The sequence below is a fragment of the Alosa pseudoharengus genome, unplaced genomic scaffold, assembly GCF_046254945.1.
Source record: "Alosa pseudoharengus isolate Yale_2024_CS ecotype anadromous, Long Island Sound unplaced genomic scaffold, YU_APseudo_1.1 YU_APseudo_1.1_scf_5, whole genome shotgun sequence".
NCBI classification, from domain to species: domain Eukaryota; kingdom Metazoa; phylum Chordata; class Actinopteri; order Clupeiformes; family Clupeidae; genus Alosa; species Alosa pseudoharengus.
The window spans coordinates 1,497,869-1,517,165 of record NW_027468837.1 but is presented as its reverse complement, the minus strand read 5'-3'; the positions used below and the strand labels follow the sequence as shown (position 1 = coordinate 1,517,165).

Sequence of the window (19,297 nt, the reverse complement as noted above, 5' to 3'; positions counted from 1 at the left end):
CATCACACTTATAACAATTCCCTTACACCTGTAGTGACTAGTACACAAACAATTAACACACATACACACCATGAAATATTTTTTAACTGACTTAATAACCGGTTCAGGTTAACAACCATTTTTTTTTACTTGCAACAGACAATTCCCTACACCTGTAGTGACTAGTATGCAAACAATTAACATACACACACTCACTATTACAAGTATTTAATGTTTTCTTGATAAAAGTATGTGTATTTGATTTGACTACCTGGATGAATGGGCTGTCCTGACTTATTGATTAATTTATTAATTAGATTTTCTATTTATTAAGTATTGATGTGTAATTGTTTATGTGCATGTTTTAAAATGACTTGGTCTTATCTGTTGAAGTCTTTGAATTCCTATCAGCCAATTCTGACAAGAAAGACATGATTAAAATCTTGCATTAAGGCCTGTTGCTATTTTATAATTCCACCTGTAGTAGCAGTATTGAGTCTAATTACTGTAGTCGTTACTGCTTGTATCACCTGAAGAAGAAATATGAACCGGTTAACTGGAGTTTACTGAAACGGCAACTTCATAGTATCAAGTAAACATTGTTTTGATGATAGCCTGGTGTGGCAATGACTTTCCTTTACAGTAGGCCTACCTTAATCGAGGATAAAGTTTTCCCCGTGACGCCTAGGTCTAGGAGTGGAGAGGAGTGACAAAATTACGGTAGGACTGTGCAAACAAAATCTGTCTAGCATTGCCATGCCAGTATAACGTTATCGATTAATTGTCCCTTCATAGTTTGCAAGACACATTTCAGGTTGGACGTATTTAATAAACTGAGCGTAGGATATTCATCTGTCAATATGAAACGCGACTTGGCCATTCTAATTAATGATCGGAAAAACGCGTATCAACCACCGTTACTGTAAAATATCCACGTATGTCCATTTAAACTCGATTTTGGTAAAATATGGATTATATCATTACACTGGCAAGAATATGATTACATTTAAAGATGCCGTACCAAGTATGACAACGCTACGTTCAACTGCTTTGAAATTACGGTGATTTTTTTACTTCCTGAAAAGTAACCGTTTTGGACATACGTGAGTTTCATCGGGCAGCGACGATATGTACAATGCATTAGCCACGCCCAACAGTAAGTGAGGTATTTGGGATTTTGTGCGGACTAAAATGTGATAAATTGTGATGCCAAAAGAGGTGCTTCCCATGGGTGAAAACGCATGAAATTTGGCACACACGTCAAGAGGTACCGTGAATACACAGGGGAAAAGCCTTGCCACTGGGCTTGGCCCAGGAACTCCATAGCGCCCCCTTATGTCACTGTGACTTGTGGTTGGCATATAGTTTTAGATACACACATCAAATTTGGTGGGTGTATGTAACTCCCAAAAACAATCAACTTTTGTATTAACATGCTATTAGCCACGCCCACAGGAAGTGAGGTAATTGAGATTTTGTGCATTGTGGACATGATCAATTTTAACGTACTCCTTCTAGACGGTTGATCCGATTCATGTGAAAGTTGGTATACATGATGCCAATATGCTTCTGATTCTAAATTGTGAAGCTTTTTTTGATATGTTGTAATTTGACGAAATGGCGAAACTATGCATTTTAATACCCTTCTACATAAACGATAAATGTGTCTTAATTCACAGGTCTTTGAATACCATGGTAGTGATGATATTCGCATGCATATAATTAGGGTTGGGTATCGTTTGGGTTTTATCCGATACCGGTGCTAAATCAATACTTTTAAAACGGTGCCGGTGCCGAAACGCTGCCTGAACCGGTACTTTGTTTTTAAAATGTTTTAAATTAAAATGGTCTAAAGCATGAATTGCTTTTTTTTTATTGATAAGACAATTTTGAACATGAAATTGAACTGTTATGTTCAATTTACTATCAATATCTCATTGCTCCTACGAATAATACATTTAAATGTTAAAACAGCTTGCCATGCATGCACACACAATGGTGAGCTCTGCTTTCAAGTTTACCCAGTGTAGGCGGTTTGCCATAATGCATGTTAAAACCGCTTGCCATAAAACTGCCAGGTCATGGACAACGGCATTTGCAAGCAAGCTAATCTAACAGGGACTCTATTTTCCAGTTAATTCAGTGTGTTCCCAAATGCTTCAAGAAATGTATTGTCTTAACCCATAACACGCAGTAGTTTTGAACATGTTAGGCTACAAGTCGGTGTTGAAGTGTTTAGATTCCCAGTGCTAGCCTGGTATTTTAACAGCAACTATGGCTATTCGCTAACACCAGTCAGCTGAGCTTAATTAGCGATAACGTACGGAGATGGTTTCGTAGCCTCTTTGACAGCTCAGTGACATCAGGTATGTAACCTACATATTTATTTGTTTGCCAGCTAACTTTTAACATGATCTTCATATTCATTGTGATGCTATATGGGCCTCATGCACATGAAAGATTAATATCATGCCATTATGTTGTTTAACACACCGTGAAATAAAGTTTTCACCTTACAACTTTGCTGATAACATTTCAAATAAATGTCAGTTAGCGCATTAGCAAGGATATTGTGTAATGTATAGGCTAGCCTACTGTTGACGTTGTTTCATAGCCTTTTGCTTGTGTGTAGTTAGGCCCACTGCTAGATTTTGATAGGAGCTAGCATGTCGCTTTAAAGTAAGCTACTTGGGCTCACGCAAGCTGTCAAACACTGTCCACTCGCCTATGTGGTGCACCCCTCTGGTTTATACATCCAGTGTTTATCATATGTTAGCTAACTGTATCTGGATGTGTTGCTATCAGAGCAAGACGTTAGAGATGGCGCATGACAGTGATGACGTATAATTTATAATTTTTAAAAAAAAAAAACGCTATTTAAGCACCGAAATGAGGCACCGAAATCCACGTTGTTATTCGATGCAGTTACTACCGTTTGTGTCAGCACCGGTGCCATATTAGAACCGTGTTTCGGTGCCCAACCCTACATATAATGCATATTTGGCATAGCGCCACCACCTGGCAACAGAAAGAATGGCAATTACACTGATGTCACATGATCAATTTTAACATACTCCTCCTAGACTGTTTGTCAGATTCATGTGAAATTTGGCAAATATGCTGCCAAGATGTTGCTGATTTTAAATTGCGAAGGGATTTTTGATATGTTGTAATATGTCATGATTATAATATCTCACCATATAAACAGTAAATGTGTCATAAAGTCACAGTGCATTGAATGAATGGTCTGAAACTTCTAAGGTTAATAGATATTATGATTATGAAAATATCCAGACACCCAATGGGCCTGCCTAGCATAGCGCCACCATCTGGCCAAACAGGAAATATGCCAGAAATGTTCTATGCTTTGAATGAATGGTCTGAAACTTCTCAGGTTAATACATATTATAATTATGATGATATCCAAAGACCTATGGGCCTGCCTGGCATAGCGCCACCACCTGGCCAAGCAGGAAAATGTGCCAGAAATTGGTAATGCCTTTATTGGTTGATCTGCAAAATATTGGACATCATTATTGTGATGATATTCACATGTGTAATTCACATGCCTAATATAGCGCCACCATCTGGCAGAAAAAGTGTATCAGAAATGTTCTTTGCTTAAAATGAATAATCTGAAATTTCTCAGGTTAATATATATTATGATTATGATCACACACAATGGGCCTGCCTTGCATTGCGCCCCCACCTGGCCAAGCAAGTAAATGTGCCAGAAAATAACATGCAAAAACAAATAGCACACACATCTAATATGTACATTTTACACATGCACCACGTCCATGCTTTGTTGGATTCTAAAATGTCACGGGTTGCGTCCCGCAGGTGCTCGGGCCCGCCATTGCTGCTTTGCTACAGCTATATTTAAATGCTGTATTCTTCATTTGTAAAGCATTATTCCTACATTAATTCTGATCTGTAAATCATGTTTACACACAGTTAAAAATGGTTTGTTCATAGTAAACATGCATATCTATATTATATTTTTGAACTGACTGTTGTAATACCACTGGGCAGAGGTAGTGTAGTGGATAGGGAGCCGGGTTAACATGCAGTAACGTTGGGGGTTGGGGGTTCAAACCCCAGCGTCCACCAATGTGGCCTTGCCCTTTAATTTCATTGACATGTGTAAGTCGCTTTGGGTGAAAGTGTCGGCTAAATGAATAAATGCAAGTGTAAACCTTATAACTCATTTGTAAATGTGTTGCAAGGCATAAAACATCCTCACTTTAGATGAGCTCACAAAATATAATTAACTAACCACTTGTAACTCCTGAGTTAATTATTAATTATAGTATTAGGAAGTGGTTTATAAAATATCTACCCTCACCCTAACTAATCATTAGTGCATGTTAAATAATGGAAATATTACTTAATCAAAAACATAATATTGCATCATTTATTAAGTATTAATAACAATAATGTATAAACATATTTAAGATATAGGCTTATTTACTATGAACTTGCTTTACTGATGATAAATTAGTAATGATGAACAAACAATTAACTAATAAGTAACAAAGGCTTAATAAATGATGACTTGTGTTTAGTTATTCTAAAGTGTTACCATATATTGTTTAATGTCTATACTATTGTAAGCACCTGTAAAATCTGTTTAGTGTTTATTACTGCACTGTTTATTTTTTGTCACTACAATGACCACAATGCTTTGGGTTTGTCATGGTTATGTTGGGATGGAATACTGTACATCTCAACCAATCAAATGTCTTTGTTTGTTTTGCTTTTATTTGAATTGTTTAAGCAGCCAATCATTATTTGTTATTTGTTAATGTGAAGGTTCCATCTCCTCAGAGCGGAGAAGGCTCATGAGTCGCGGTCCTAGTTGCCCTGAGAGAGGTCACTGTTTTCTCTGCTCCGCCAGTCAGTGCTGCATCCGTTGGAGACCACTCACACTTTTCTGTAAATATTTGATTATTATATTTCATTATACTTCGGGTGTATTGGCAATTCCTTTTTGTATGCATCCACCACTGGTGTAATTACCATTCACTTACATTGGAACGTTATATTTTTAGTCTGTAGGAATACATTATACACTAGCCTAAGGTAAGTGTAGTATTTTTACAGTGGAGGCACCGCGCTATTCAATTGAATTGTCTGTAATTGTTAGCCTACTGGTATACAGGAATCTCAGCCAGCTCGCCATTCCACCGCTGAGACCTTCAGGAGCAGCAACTACATAGTAGCCTCACACATGACAACAGTGCTGCCAGGTTACACTAGTTCTCATGCCTGGTGGTGTAGCTCCCAAGCACTATGTAACACATGTGTACGCATGCCTTTACTTTTGCCATGCACACCTGCCATCACACCCATAGCTAGTGTTTGAGTACTAGACTATGTTTGTTGTTTTGGTTGTTTGATTTTGTTTTTTTTGTTTCTTACTCATCTTTCTACCTATGTGACTCAGCATGGGGGCATGCTGTTTAATTGGTGGGGGGAGAGTGTAAGCACCTGTAAAATCTGTTTAGTGTTTATTACTGCACTGTTTATTTTTTGTCACTACAATGACCACAATGCTTTGGGTTTGTCATGGTTATGTTGGGATGGAATACTGTACATCTCAACCAATCAAATGTCTTTGTTTGTTTTGCTTTTATTTGAATTGTTTAAGCAGCCAATCATTATTTGTTATTTGTTTATGCCCGCGAAATCGCGGGCAATGTGAAGGTTCCATCTCCTCAGAGCGGAGAAGGCTCATGAGTCGCGGTCCTAGTTGCCCTGAGAGAGGTCACCGTTTTCTCTGCTCCGCCAGTCAGTGCTGCATCCGTTGGAGACCACTCGCACTTTTCGGTGTGTTTAGGCCCACATGCACGAGCATCAGTGCGGAGGTGTGGGATGACCTGTCTCGGGACTGCTTGATTGATTTTATGTGTTTATATATCTTGTGTAACCAGTTAGTTAGCTGCCAGTTTAGCTAACGTTATCTAACTAGGAGACGCTGTTGCATTCTCCTTCGGAGACGGACTCTATTGTGCTTCGGTGCTGGGCCCACCAGAGCCAGACCTCCCAAGGACGACTGCGTTTTGCCTCCGGTGCTGAGCCCACCGGAGTGCCAACCGCCAACTACCCGCTGCTGCTGTTGAGGTGTGCACTGCAGGCTGACTGCAGCAATATCCTCCACCGGAGTCGCATCCTCGGCTAGCTGGGACACAGCTGCCTCCGATTCCTCTGGTTCAGCGGTTGCTGTCCTGCCTGCAGCTCAGAGAGCCGCCGTCCTGTGCACCACCGAGCTCCAACGGCCAGCGCTTGGGGGGGTTGGGGTTTTATTTTATTATATATGATTAATAATATTGTTATGATTGGTATATTCTTGTGATTTAACTTGAGTTGTGTATATTGTATTGTCTTCCACACTGGTGTCTGTTTAGCTTAACCTTTAACATTAGCAGCTTGCTGCTACCATCCTTTAACGTTCGGTTTTCCCCTTGAGTGAATTGTTCGCTCGCTGACATTTCTCAGCTATTGGGTTGTCACTTTTATTACGTGGCTAATTATTATTAAATAAATATTTGATTATTATATTTCATTATACTTCGGGTGTATTGGCAATTCCTTTTTGTATGCATCCACCACTGGTGTAATTACCATTCACTTACATTGGAACGTTATATTTTTAGTCTGTAGGAATACATTATACACTAGCCTAAGGTAAGTGTAGTATTTTTACAGTGGAGGCACCGCGCTATTCAATTGAATTGTCTGTAATTGTTAGCCTACTGGTATACAGGAATCTCAGCCAGCTCGCCATTCCACCGCTGAGACCTTCAGGATCCTGTTTGCGCCATTTAATTAATTGTTTTATGTATTGTAACTAGTGCCTTTGCACACACCCGTTAAGAGGGGGTTACACTATGCAATATTTGACAGCTAAATGCACTGGGACAAGGTATCACCCAATCAGGGATATCACAGCACAGTGGCCTAATGTACAGTGGGTCCCAGTTAAGAATTGACACTTCATTCACCATCAAGGTGATTCACGCAGCTGGGTCAAATGTAAGTACAACTGCAGCCGCTTAGGGGCAGCATAGTCCGCTGTGGCGTTCCACAGTCGAACCGGACCCCAACCGGACGGAGCATTCGACAGCAAGGGCTGTGATTGGCCGAGTTTTCAGTGCGTTTCTCTGTGTTTTTAGCAGCACCCGTAACATGCTAGTCCACTGTAGCCTATAAGCTTTGTACATAATGTTGAACATAGTTTTGGATTCAGTGGCAAGATGTCTTGATTGTACAGTGCCTGTCTCTCAGTAATGTTTTAAAATGAGAGCTTCGTCAGCTGGCAGTAGACTATTTTGTCGGCAGTCATGAGAAGTTCGCTTGCTAACAGAACATAAATATGCTGCCCAGAAACCTCGTGAATAGTTCTGATTTGTTTTACTACACTAACGATGTTAAATATAGCCTTTGCCTACAGCATCTCCTTAACAGTAATATTAACAAAATGACAGCATTCATATGACAAAGGAAAATGAATTCAAGACTGTGCCACAGCAACCAGTGTAGGCTACAGTCCTACCCAATAGGCCTACTCGAAGCAGATAGCGTTGTCTTACGGTCGAGTGGGTTAATGCGCGTATTTCCAGAACAGGTTACAACTTTCAAGCAGTTCTGAGTTCGAATCTAGGCAGGAGCAGAGCCATAAAAAGGCCTAGGCCTATTGTTATCATTTTTTGCAAGGTGTTGCTCCTGGCAATACTTGTTTATAAGACTCTGCATATGTTATTTCTCCGTATGAAAAATAAAGTCAATTTTCGACACACGTCTGTTATTAGTTCAATAACAAGTGTTCCTTGTTAAAACATGTGACTAGTGAAACTCAAATGATTTTAGAAATATTTAGCCAAAGCCAAAAAGTGTTAGAGAGAAGGAGAGACGCCGGTGCAGCTCAGATGTCTTCTTAATTTTCTTTATTCTTAGTAAAAGGTGCAGAACATTATTAAACTTTGACTACTGTTTTGACGTTAAACTTTGTAAAATAAAAAAAATAAAAATTAGTCTCTCTAAAATATCTGTCCTGGCCTGGTTGCACCGGATTGTCGCCAAACGACAGAAGCGCGGAGAACCCTCCTTTGTCTACCAAAAAGTGTTACTTTGTGCCCCGCGCTCCCCCACTGCTTGTGAAAGAAGGGGTGGGGGAGGGGGGCTTAACGTAAAAAAGCTTAATGTCAATGACTTAACCCCTACTGCCAAAACGGCAACAAGTCATAATGGTAGGCTACAGGAAGTGGGGGGAGGGTATGGGATGACCAGATAGGCTCTGCTCTTGGGTTTGGCCTCACAGCAAACTCAACCCTCTTGTTGCTTGCAGTTTGTTAAATAAAGCGATGCAGATTACATTATTTATTTCTGATTAATTGCGTCTTTTGATGTCTTTTGCAACATCTGCTTGTTAGACTGGGCTACTGTCAATGTCCTGTACAGGTAAATGTTCAACAATTGCTGGTGTAGGCCTACAGGCTATAATCAATTAGGGACTGTTCGTTATTTATTTAAGGGGCTACCGGAGGAGTTTCGGGAGCGTCAGTCAAAAAGACGTGACCCTCCCTCGCCAGCAAGAAATTTTTCTATGACCCTCCAAAGTGATTGAGAAAAAACGCATGACCCTCCCCAGTCCCAACAATTTATTGATGCCTTCTGTAGGCTACTGGGTCAATTTGGGAGCTTGCATACGACACCTTCCTTGAAATGCCTTGAAAAGGCTGTCGTTTGCACAATTTCACAAATAATCACCGGGACCGAAACAAACCTGTCAACTTTTCCCAGGTTTATCGCGTATTTTAACTTTTTCCTTGCTGTCTTAGGAGGAGCTACAGGGCCGTCGGAAGGGGGTGCGAGGCCCTGTGCGAACTTGACAGATGGTGCGAGGCCCTGTGCGAACTTGACAGATGCATGAACTTACGTGCATGAAATCATGCGATAGCTTACTTTACACATAGCCAAGGCTACCGTCGGTGCATTTTAGTAGCCTAGTCTAATAAGCTACACCAGCTTGTCTTTAAGAGGGGAAATTGTATAGCCTATAACATTAGCTGAGTCACATATTTGGCCATATGGTGTTTATCATAGGCTACATCACGAAACCAAATAGTGTAATAAAGGCGAACACTTTAACAGGGGAAATTAATTGGGCATGAATCATTGTGCTGAACGGTATTTGTCAATGAGCAAAAACACACACGACATTCAAACTGTTGATAAGATGTGCACTATGGAAACTGGTCTGTAGGCTAACATTGGACAAATAAATGACACTGACTCGCCATATCCTGACTATGAAAAAACATTGTCTTGCTTTGCCGCAAACTCAGCAATGAAATCATAGGCCAGTTTGCAGGTAGCAATAACGTCTTTTTCAATTCATAAAAGGGAGAGCCCAGTCTCTCCTGTGACATTGAGGTGCGCAAATAGTTTTTAATAGCCTGTTCAACTTCGAAAAGCTTCACCCGATGCCAGTCACTGATCGCAATTTCAAATTTCGGGAAGCTTCGTTCAATCTTTTTAAGTTTTAAGTGCAGTAGGCCCCTATATCTGCCCCCTTTGGAATTATATCTCGAGCCTATTATAAAGTCCAGTGCGTTATGTCCTGGGATTCGGACGTGCTCAAAAAGAAAAAAATAAACTTTTTTTATAGATGGTTATGAGGAGCAATATGAGTCTGAACTCGTGTCATTCAGACTCAACCCTCTTGTTGCTTTGATATCTTTTTCGTTGTCGTTTGAACGTCGGCAAGCAGGCATGTTGCGGTTGCAATTTAAGTGAAATTTCTACAGTAGGCCTACAACATGCAACATGCTTGTTAGGCTGGGCTACTGTCTTGTACAGGTAAATGTTCAACAATTGCTGGTGTGCAGGCTATAATCAATTAGCTAAATCATTTGTCCAGCTGTTTAAAACAAAATTCGTGCTACATTCAAACGCAAAAGGTGCTTTGATATCTTTTTCGTTTGAACGTCGGCAAGCAGGCATGCTGCGGTTGCAATGAATGAGGATAATTGGTTTTATCTGCAGATTTATCTTTTGCATTATTTTGAATATGACTCGCTCCAGTCTCAACAGCACGTCTACTTTTTCCACACGCATCTAAGTTCTAACACACATCCCCTCTCGCTTTCTCTCTTTCCATCCCTGCGCTTTCTTAAAGGAGCTGCACCATTTTACAACAATTGTATCTACATTTTCATATTAGAATGTTTTGTCTGTTTAAGTGTAAGCTTAAACTACCGTGATCAATTTAAGTTCCCGTGCCCCCGCTGAAAGTCTCATGCGCTTATCGTTACACTATCACATCTATAAGTAACCCTGACAAATAGGGTATAAGATATATAAACTCACGCTATTGTATTATCATATATGTTTGGTAATGGCTCACTGCGTCATGGACGCAGTTAAGTCAAGTCGCATCAAAAATAGTAGTGGCAGAACACCCAAGTGATACCTTGTGGTTGTTTGTGTCAACTGCAGTTTGTGCCATTTCTGCTGAGAAAATGGGGTGCGTGATTCATGAAGGAACCCGTCCAAACTTAACTGGGACCCACTGTAGGCTAATGCATTTTCTCCCCTCGCTGTCCCTTCACGCATGTTTTAGCATTTCTCTGTCCGTGGATGAGGTGAAGTCAGATTGTGTGACTCGTATATTTCTCTAAAATAATTCAGTCTTCATACATTAGTATGTTTTGGTTGTAGGTTAAGTAGTGGTGGGGGAGGGGGTCCACTGACATTAAGCTGTGAATGGCTGCCAGGCTACTGATCAGAATGTTGTTTTTCCTGCCATTGGGTCAAAATTCAGTTTTTGTGGCGTAACCGCTAAATCTCCATGACGTAAATTTCCGCCACGATGGATTTTACGCCATATTGGATTTTATCAAAAACACTAAAAAGCTTTCACAGGTCACAAATTTTGTCTGATTTTCACCAAATTTGACACAGCCCATGCCTTATACATGCATTACTGGTTACACTTTACTTGACAGTGTCGACATAAGAGTGACATGACACTTTCATGAACATGTAATAAACGCTTCTGTTATTAAGTGACATTCATTTTTTGTCATAACAAATTAGGGTTAGGTTTACAGTTAGGGTTAGGGTTGAGGTTATAGGATTAGGTTTAGAGATTAGGGTTAGGTTGCATGTGTCATGACAGTGTCATGTGTTCATGACAGTGTCATGTCACTCTTATGTCAATACTGTCAAGTAAAGTGTTACAGCATTACTTTCTGGAGCAATTGTCCAAAGCGTTCACCCTTAACAACCAATCAAAATTGGCGGCAAAGCCGCCAAACAGGAAGTGAACTCATATCTCAGCAAGCCTTTCATGTATCAAAGCAATTGCAATAAACCATCTGGTGCTCAGGACATAATGGCATGGTTAAAAGAAACTCATCATATCAAATAGTCAACACTGTGAAATAATCAAAACTGACAGAAAATAAAATAACATAAAATAACATCTTTCAATTCACTTGTCCAAAATAAATATTGTATGATTTTGCCTAAAATTGGCCATCAAGCTATATGACATCCTTACCTTGCCCTTGTTGAAGTAATGGATGACCTTGCGGCAAAGGCCTTCTTTGCGGTGCCACTCACTCTGAGTTGGATAATGTAGGAATTCTCTCAAGGGACGTTCTTCCCATTGAAGTAGTTCGCAGTACAGAAGCAGGGTGAATGCCGCCTCTACACACAAACAAGAATTCAGTATTCTTGGTTACAGTAGTTAATATTTGTCATTTGATCCAGAATGCATGATCTATATGGCTGGGTAGACTATTGGAGTGAACGAGCGAACACATGCACACACACACAGACACACAGATAATCATACTCACACTGTAGCACGCACACACACACACACACACACACACACACAGACTACACACACACACACCAACTGTCACCTGCAGCATACCTCTCCTGTATACCTGTCAATTACAATGACCTGATCTGAATAACGTCTAAGACAAGGACTGTCCCATGCACAGAGTTGCTGTTGAGTGGCATCATTCCGCTGGAGCTCTTTGTAAACATAGTTGTAACATTCATTGTATGTGGTTAACAGACTCAGCTCTCCCCATAATGGCAAACTTGTCTGTCCACTCGGCCTGCAGTAGTTCTCACATCATCTTGAGACCATCTCTCCACTCAGTTGCATACAGTGCTGCTTAAAAGTTTGTGATCCCTCAAACATGGTCAGTTTTTTTTTACAACAAAAATCAAAATAACCTTATATAATGCACATCCAAACCCCAATTTGTAAAGTTGACCTTCCAAATAATAGACAGAAACAAAAGAAAGTTATATAGTTTCATTATACAGTATGTTCAACAAAAGTGGTTGACTTCACAAAAACTCATAATGACATTTGCAAAAGTATGCAAACCCATGTAGTTAATTACTTGTAGCACCTCCTTTTGCAGCCAAGCATTTTCTGTACCCATTAACCAGTGTCTCACATCTGGTTCTGCAGATTTTAGCCTACTCCCACTTGCAGAGTACAGCCAGTTGAGAGAGGTTGGAGGGGCAAATGGCATGTACTGCCCACTTCAGATCTAGTCAAAACATTTCTATTAATTTTAGGTCTGGAATAGGCCAATCCAGAGTATGAATTCTCGGTAACACTTTCTATGAAGGTTGTATTTATAACGCCCTATGAATGCATTCATAATGTTTTATAAGGTGTCTATAAACCATTGTAATGCTCATTATTACCATCTATATGTATTCACAAGTCGTCATAACCAACTTCATGATGCATTATGACAGCTAATTATGAATGATTATAATTTTAATCTGAATAATGCATTATAAATATGTCAAGATCTGCCTACTCACTTGTCAGTTTTATGATGCATCATAACTACTTTGCTTTGCAAAATGCGTATAGTGATGCATAAAGAGTTTTGACTTCTACTGTAGTCCTATATATCTATAGCTATAAGTATATGTAATAAAGTTATAATAATTCATACATCTCCCATGCAATATCATAAGTGTTATTTGTCAGCTCTAAGTAAAGTGACAAGAATATGACCCTATTATCCTACAATGAAATGAGAGCCTGGACAGTAAAGACAAAAGGAATGCATTTAGTCCACTTTATTTTCATTTAAACCAAAGGTCTATTTTGATTCGAACAATCTTTCATAATGACCCAAGATAGATTTCAGTGGCATTGTGAGTTTTATTCCAATAATAACCACCACCACAAAATATAGGACCATGCAGTGCCACTTTTTTGGCCTGTGTTTGTGTAATGTGCTCAGAGCATTGATAATCAGTCTGATTATGTGTGTTGGTTTAAATGAAAATAAAGTGAACTAAATGCATTCCTTTTGTCTTTACTGTCCAGGCTCTCATTTCATTGTGCCTCATATTTGTTTATAATAACCTTATATCTATTTATAACAACACCTCATTTGCTCTACTTTACTTAAAGCTGACAAATAACACCTATGACATTAACATACTAGTAATTTATAATATTGTGTAAAGATGCTAGACTCGGTACTTAGTTCATTGCACCCTTTAATTACTCAGTGAACTTATACTGTATCTGTTAATAATAGGGTCATATTCTTGTCACTTTACTTAGAGCTGACAAATAACACTTATGATATCGCATAGCTGTTTATAATTGTGTGCTGTACGGAGATGTATAAATTATTATAACTTTATTACATATACTTATAGCTATAGATATATATATATATATAGGACTACAGTAGAAGTCAAAACTCTTTATGCATCACTATATGCATTTAGCAAAGCAAAGTAGTTATGATGCATCATAAAACTGACAAGTGAGTAGGCAGATCTTGACATATTTATAATGCATTATTCAGATTAAAATTATAATCATTCATAATTAGCTGTCATAATGCATCATGAAGTTGGTTATGACGACTTGTGAATACATATAGATGGTAATAATGAGCATTACAATGCTTTATAGACACCTTATAAAACATTATGAATGCATTCATAGGGCGCTATAAATACAACCTTCATAGAAAGTGTTACCGAATTCTCTTTATCTTAAGCCATTCCTTAGTCATTTTGCTTGGATGCTTATAGGGTCATTGTCCTGTTGTAAAATATTTCCTCCCTAGCTTCATCTCCCTGACTGACATGAGGTTCTGATCAAGAATGTGTTGATAGGCCTGAGAATTTATGGTTCCCTGGATGATATGGAGTCGTCCAGGTCCGGAAGCAGAAAAACAGCCCCACACCTCCACATTTCCACCACCATGCTTCACTGTTGAGAGGGGGTCTTTTCTTAGTATACAGTGCTGGCTTTCCTCCAAACATGATAATTTGGATTGTGACCAGATCATTCTATTTTGGACTCTATCTAATTTTTGGACCAGAGAATGGACTTCTAGAAAGCCTCTGAAAATTGAATTGGGTAGTTTTGTTCTTTCTTGAGAGCAGAGGCTTCCTTCTAGCAACCCTCCCATGAATGATTCATCTGTTTGTAGACGCATGTAGATTTATTCCAGATGCTGCCATCAAGGTCGGTAACTCTCTAGAGGTGATGTGTGAGTTGAGTTTTATCCAATTTATTATCTCTCTGGTGCATCTTGGTCATACTTTTGATGAGCATCCACTTCTAGAAACTGCTTAAACCCTTTCCAAGCATCGCTACTTCCTGGGCTTTATGGCGGGGAGCCTCTCTCTCCACCATATGCACAGCAGCCACTTGGTCCTCTCACTCCACATTCACCAGATTTTACCGTCTTAATGTGGCAGCTAGCCCCTCCTTCATGGTGCTTGGTGTGGCTTGGCAATAACTCTGAGCCCTGCTCTCCCTTTATTAGCTTTGCATCTTGCGGGCTGACCTGTGGGGGACCTTTCCACACAGGGCTGGCCTTTGTGCCTGGCGGGGCCTTCCCTGTGTTCCAGCGTTGGGTCTTGCCTCTTGCAGACCCAACTGAGCAGCCCTTCTGCCTTTCGGGCTTGGCATTTGTGTCTTGTGGGGCATCGACCCGGTTGGCTTGTAAATAGTTCATTGGCATCACATGGGGTTCTGGTTATGGGTGGTACCATCTCCTCGCGGGGTGTCTTAAAGGTATACTTTGCAGGTTAGGTATTTTTGGCGAGTGTAGAGCTCCCTCTAGAGTCGCGATGTATTTATATGTTACTCTGCTATTGTAAATAGCAAACTTCTCGCCACTTAGCCACCCTGTACACAATGCAAATGCTTTTGTTGTGGAGGTGAAGGATTAACAATAGGCAAAAACTGGTAACACTTTAGAATAACATGTGCTTATTAGGTATTAACAGTGCATTATAAGCAGTTAACGATTTATTACTAACAGTTAGTTAACTGTTGTTATCCTTTAATAACATTAACTAACTGTTAACATGCAGCTTGTAAGTGTTAATAAGCAGACTTTTAAGTTACTTACAAGCATATTTGTTAACAGTTGTAAGTTACAACAAGCATACAATGGAAAATTAAAGGGTACTGTCCAAGATAACGTCAAGGCTCTTCACCTCTCAGACTCTCAGACAAGTATGGTGGTCTCACCAAAGGAGATTGAGGAGATACTGTTTTTTGCTAGTGTAGATGTGGTGTCAATGAGTAACAGCTCAGTTTTCATACTGTTGAATTTCACATAATTGCTTGTCATCCATGTCTGTATGTCATGGAGTCAAGCAATGAGGGCACTGGGAGGGAGAGTGGTAGTGAGATTGGTGGACACATAGAGCTGTGTGTCATCAGCTTGCCATCACAGTGATTGGCTTGAGGACATTTTTCATACCTGAAGTTTAATTGAATACCCGTGTTGTATAGTATAAGTATAAGTATATATACTCTTTTGATCCCGTGAGGGAAATTTGGTCTCTGTGTTTATCCCAATCCGTGAATTAGTGAAACACACAGTGAACACACAGGGCCAGATGTACGTATATTTGCGAACGTACCGTTATCAGCGCCATTGACACACCGCAGATTGCGAACGCTGTCAGACCCAAGTTTCCGTCGTATTTATCAATCGTTCAATCCTTAGTGTAAACTGCGCCTTTCTCTGCCTTTCTCCGCCCATAAACGCAATTTACAAACGTCCACAACTGAATGGCAGCGCCTACATACAAGCGCAGTTGAATGAAGTTAACTGATGACAACATTAAAAAGAATCAAACGTTTAGCGATCATGAAAGAATACCATACATGATAAGATGTAAACAAGCAGGGAGATAATGAAGATCAGTAGTTCTACTCAAACTACTTGTGCACGTAGGCTATAGAAGATTGGTCAAATCTAGCAAGTAGGAAAGTTTAAGTGAATGACGTGAAAGTAAGACATTCGAAAGGCCAACGAAAGTTAAGGTTGCTTTTGGTAGTACAAATACTTTCACCACAAAAACTGTTGCTCTAAATAGCGATTCTGTTGTCTTTGAAAGGTTCTCTTATTGACACATTGAACTGCAATTTGGATTAACACCTGCTTTTACAAGGCGGAAGTATTTAGGCGCAGAATAGACGTGCGCTTTCAGGAGCAGTCTTTGTACATACCGTGGAATACATAACTAGGCACTCTTTACTCTTCCCCTACCATCTTTTTACGCTAAACTCCCACTTTCCCCTGGATCCTCCCATGAATGCATATGCATGACATGACAATTGCAATCTGCCACTTTCAGCTCCCGCAACAGGCAGTTTGCGCTTTTACATCATTGCGGCCTGTTTGTACATACCTCGCAATGATTTTACACGCACATTGCGAAACAAATACGCCTGAAATGGGCGCAAAAGCATTAGTACATCTGGCCCACAGTGAGGTGAAGCACACACTAATCCCGGCGCAGTGAGCTGCCTGCAACAACAGCGGCGCTTGGGGAGCAGTGAGGGGTTAGGTGCCTTGCTCAAGGGCACTTCAGCCGTTCCTACTGGTCGGGGTTTGAACCGGCAGCCCTCCGGTTACAAGTCCGAAGCGCTAACCTACCGGCCACGGCTGCCCCAAATGGTTGATGGTTTGTTAACACACCTCATTATAAAGCAATCAAATTGAGTCAAATCGACTTTGACTTCATCCAGTGTTGTGTAGATCTGGCTGAACATAAGGCATTTTTTTTTGTAAGATTCAGCCAGATCTGCGCAAGCGCACTCATGTTGATTTGATGCTACCGGAGCATGAAGCCAGGCAATTTGCTTCCTTCATATACAGGTCTTGTTATAATCTCTCTGTATACTTTCAAAGTTTACAATACTTTGGTTTGTCTGTAGGGATCCTCACCACACTACGCCAGAAGTGTAACTATATGTTGGATATAATGGAAACCTATGGAGCCGCATCAAAGTGGGGAATGAAAAGGGCTTATACTTACTAAATCTTTAAACAAACGTGAATAAAAGGCAGAAAATAAGGTTGGTGTAAGAGTTACCTGTGTGTTCATGGGATTTAGGTGACCATTATGGAGTGTCACGAATGTAGGCTAGTCACAGCTAAGCTGCCTGTGGCTGACTGTATGAGTTTGGCAAGCTTAACTTTACATGTCATAGCATCAACTAAGCATAAGTCACACCTTAATTCTGTCACTTGTAATACGAATGTATTTCCTACAACTAGGTGAGATAACGGGCTATGTTATAGCCTACTGAAGTTACACAGTTAGCTAGCTAGCAAGCTAACCATTTTACATTGGAGATTATGGTAAGTGCTACAAGCTACATTTGTCAACATTGGGGTATTGGAAACGAATTAGGTTGGTATTGTACATAGTTTTGACATCAGTCAGTTACATATATTTCTTCATAACCGCTGTGTGAGTAAAATGATTGAATGTCCTGTGAACTAATAACTAGATAACGTGTTATATCATTGGAATCAATGATATAATGCTAATGTTAGCTTGTTTTCCCCTAAAACAGGGCATTAAGCAAATAAATGTATCTTTATGATCAAAAAAAGATGAGTTGAGGGAGAAATGGTTACAATTTATTTTTGGAGAAATACCCGAACACTTTGGTACCAAATTAGTGCTGCATTCGGTGCATTTTGAAGACGATGACATCGTCAACTTCGGGGACTACAGTTAAATAAAGTTAACATGTCAATTACAGAAGGGTTTGGCTGTCACAATGGGTTGGATAGTAAGCCTATAAATCAGATGTTTTATGTAATGTAAGTGACATGAGAAGTCAAGGGGAGTGAGTGAAGAATTATCGGTAACCATGGATGCCTCTCAACTGTCCTGCTTGTTGCTGCAGGTAGGCGACGTGCTGTTACCGCCTACGTTTTTGCAGACTACCAATCAGAACAAAGCTTATTTACATATTAAATATTCATAAGAAAAGCAGTCGTCTCCTCTACCAGGCTTTTCAGACAATGCTAGAATAGCTTGAAATAAGCCATAAAAGGCATTTCCAACCCACATAATGTTACAAACTCGAACAAAGGACATCAAGGATTATAACAAAATTAATGAAATAGGTGTGGCATGGGATCTTTAAAATAAAGCGTTACCTTTTACATATACATATTTGGCACTATGCTTACGTTCAGGCGAAGCACTGCTACTTGGGTGGAGTGATTTGCAGGCAGCCCCTGAAAAGCTCCGGTGTTACTTCTTCAAACCCCAAGGAGTAGTGCTTTGCAAATCACTCCGCCCAAGTAGCAGTGCTTGGCCTGAATGTAAACATAAACATGTATATTTTTACAAAATGGCTCTGTCTTATTTCACATTGTTATTTGTATACTTTATAAGTATACAAACCACAGCATGTAAATAGGAAAATGTTGTAGTTCTTTTGTCACTTTTAGAAGGTGTAGGCTTTTGGAACCGGCCACTTTGAGAAACCTGTGCTGCTAGTGGTGGGTGTGTCAGACTGACTAACTACACGCACGGAGATGAGAAGGGTATGTATCGACTTAGCTAACTCTGGGGAATATGGTGAATAACCTAGAGTCACAAAAAGTCGGCATGTTGCATTTTATGTGCTTGGTTAGCTTGTCATCACAGTGATTTGTGGATTCATGTATATGTAAACATTCATCACTACTCACCAGAATAGTTCTCTGCCTGTAGATGCATGTCACACAACTTATGGATATATCGGATGTACATCTCTTCCTTATTGATCTCAGACTTGTAGAAGTTCTGCAAAATCCAAAAATGTATCATTTAGGTAACTGTTAGAAAGTTAATTACTACTCGTACCAATATTCCGGAATTTATGGATTCTTCATTTGAGGCAGTGCATGCAAATGTGTGGATGATACAGAATATCACTAGAAACTACACAGTTTAACCCAGTGTTTCTCAAACTTTT

General features: G+C 39.8%; 1 protein-coding gene across 1 annotated transcript in view; it reads right to left on the bottom strand.

Annotated features, from left to right (window-relative positions):
* Positions 1-19,297, bottom strand: part of dock3 (dedicator of cytokinesis 3) — an 835,931-nt gene that overhangs the window by 244,700 nt on the left and 571,934 nt on the right. The window contains 2 exon segments of the mRNA XM_076267926.1: positions 11,549-11,697; positions 19,032-19,125. Coding sequence (XP_076124041.1) covers positions 11,549-11,697; positions 19,032-19,125 — 243 coding nt within the window.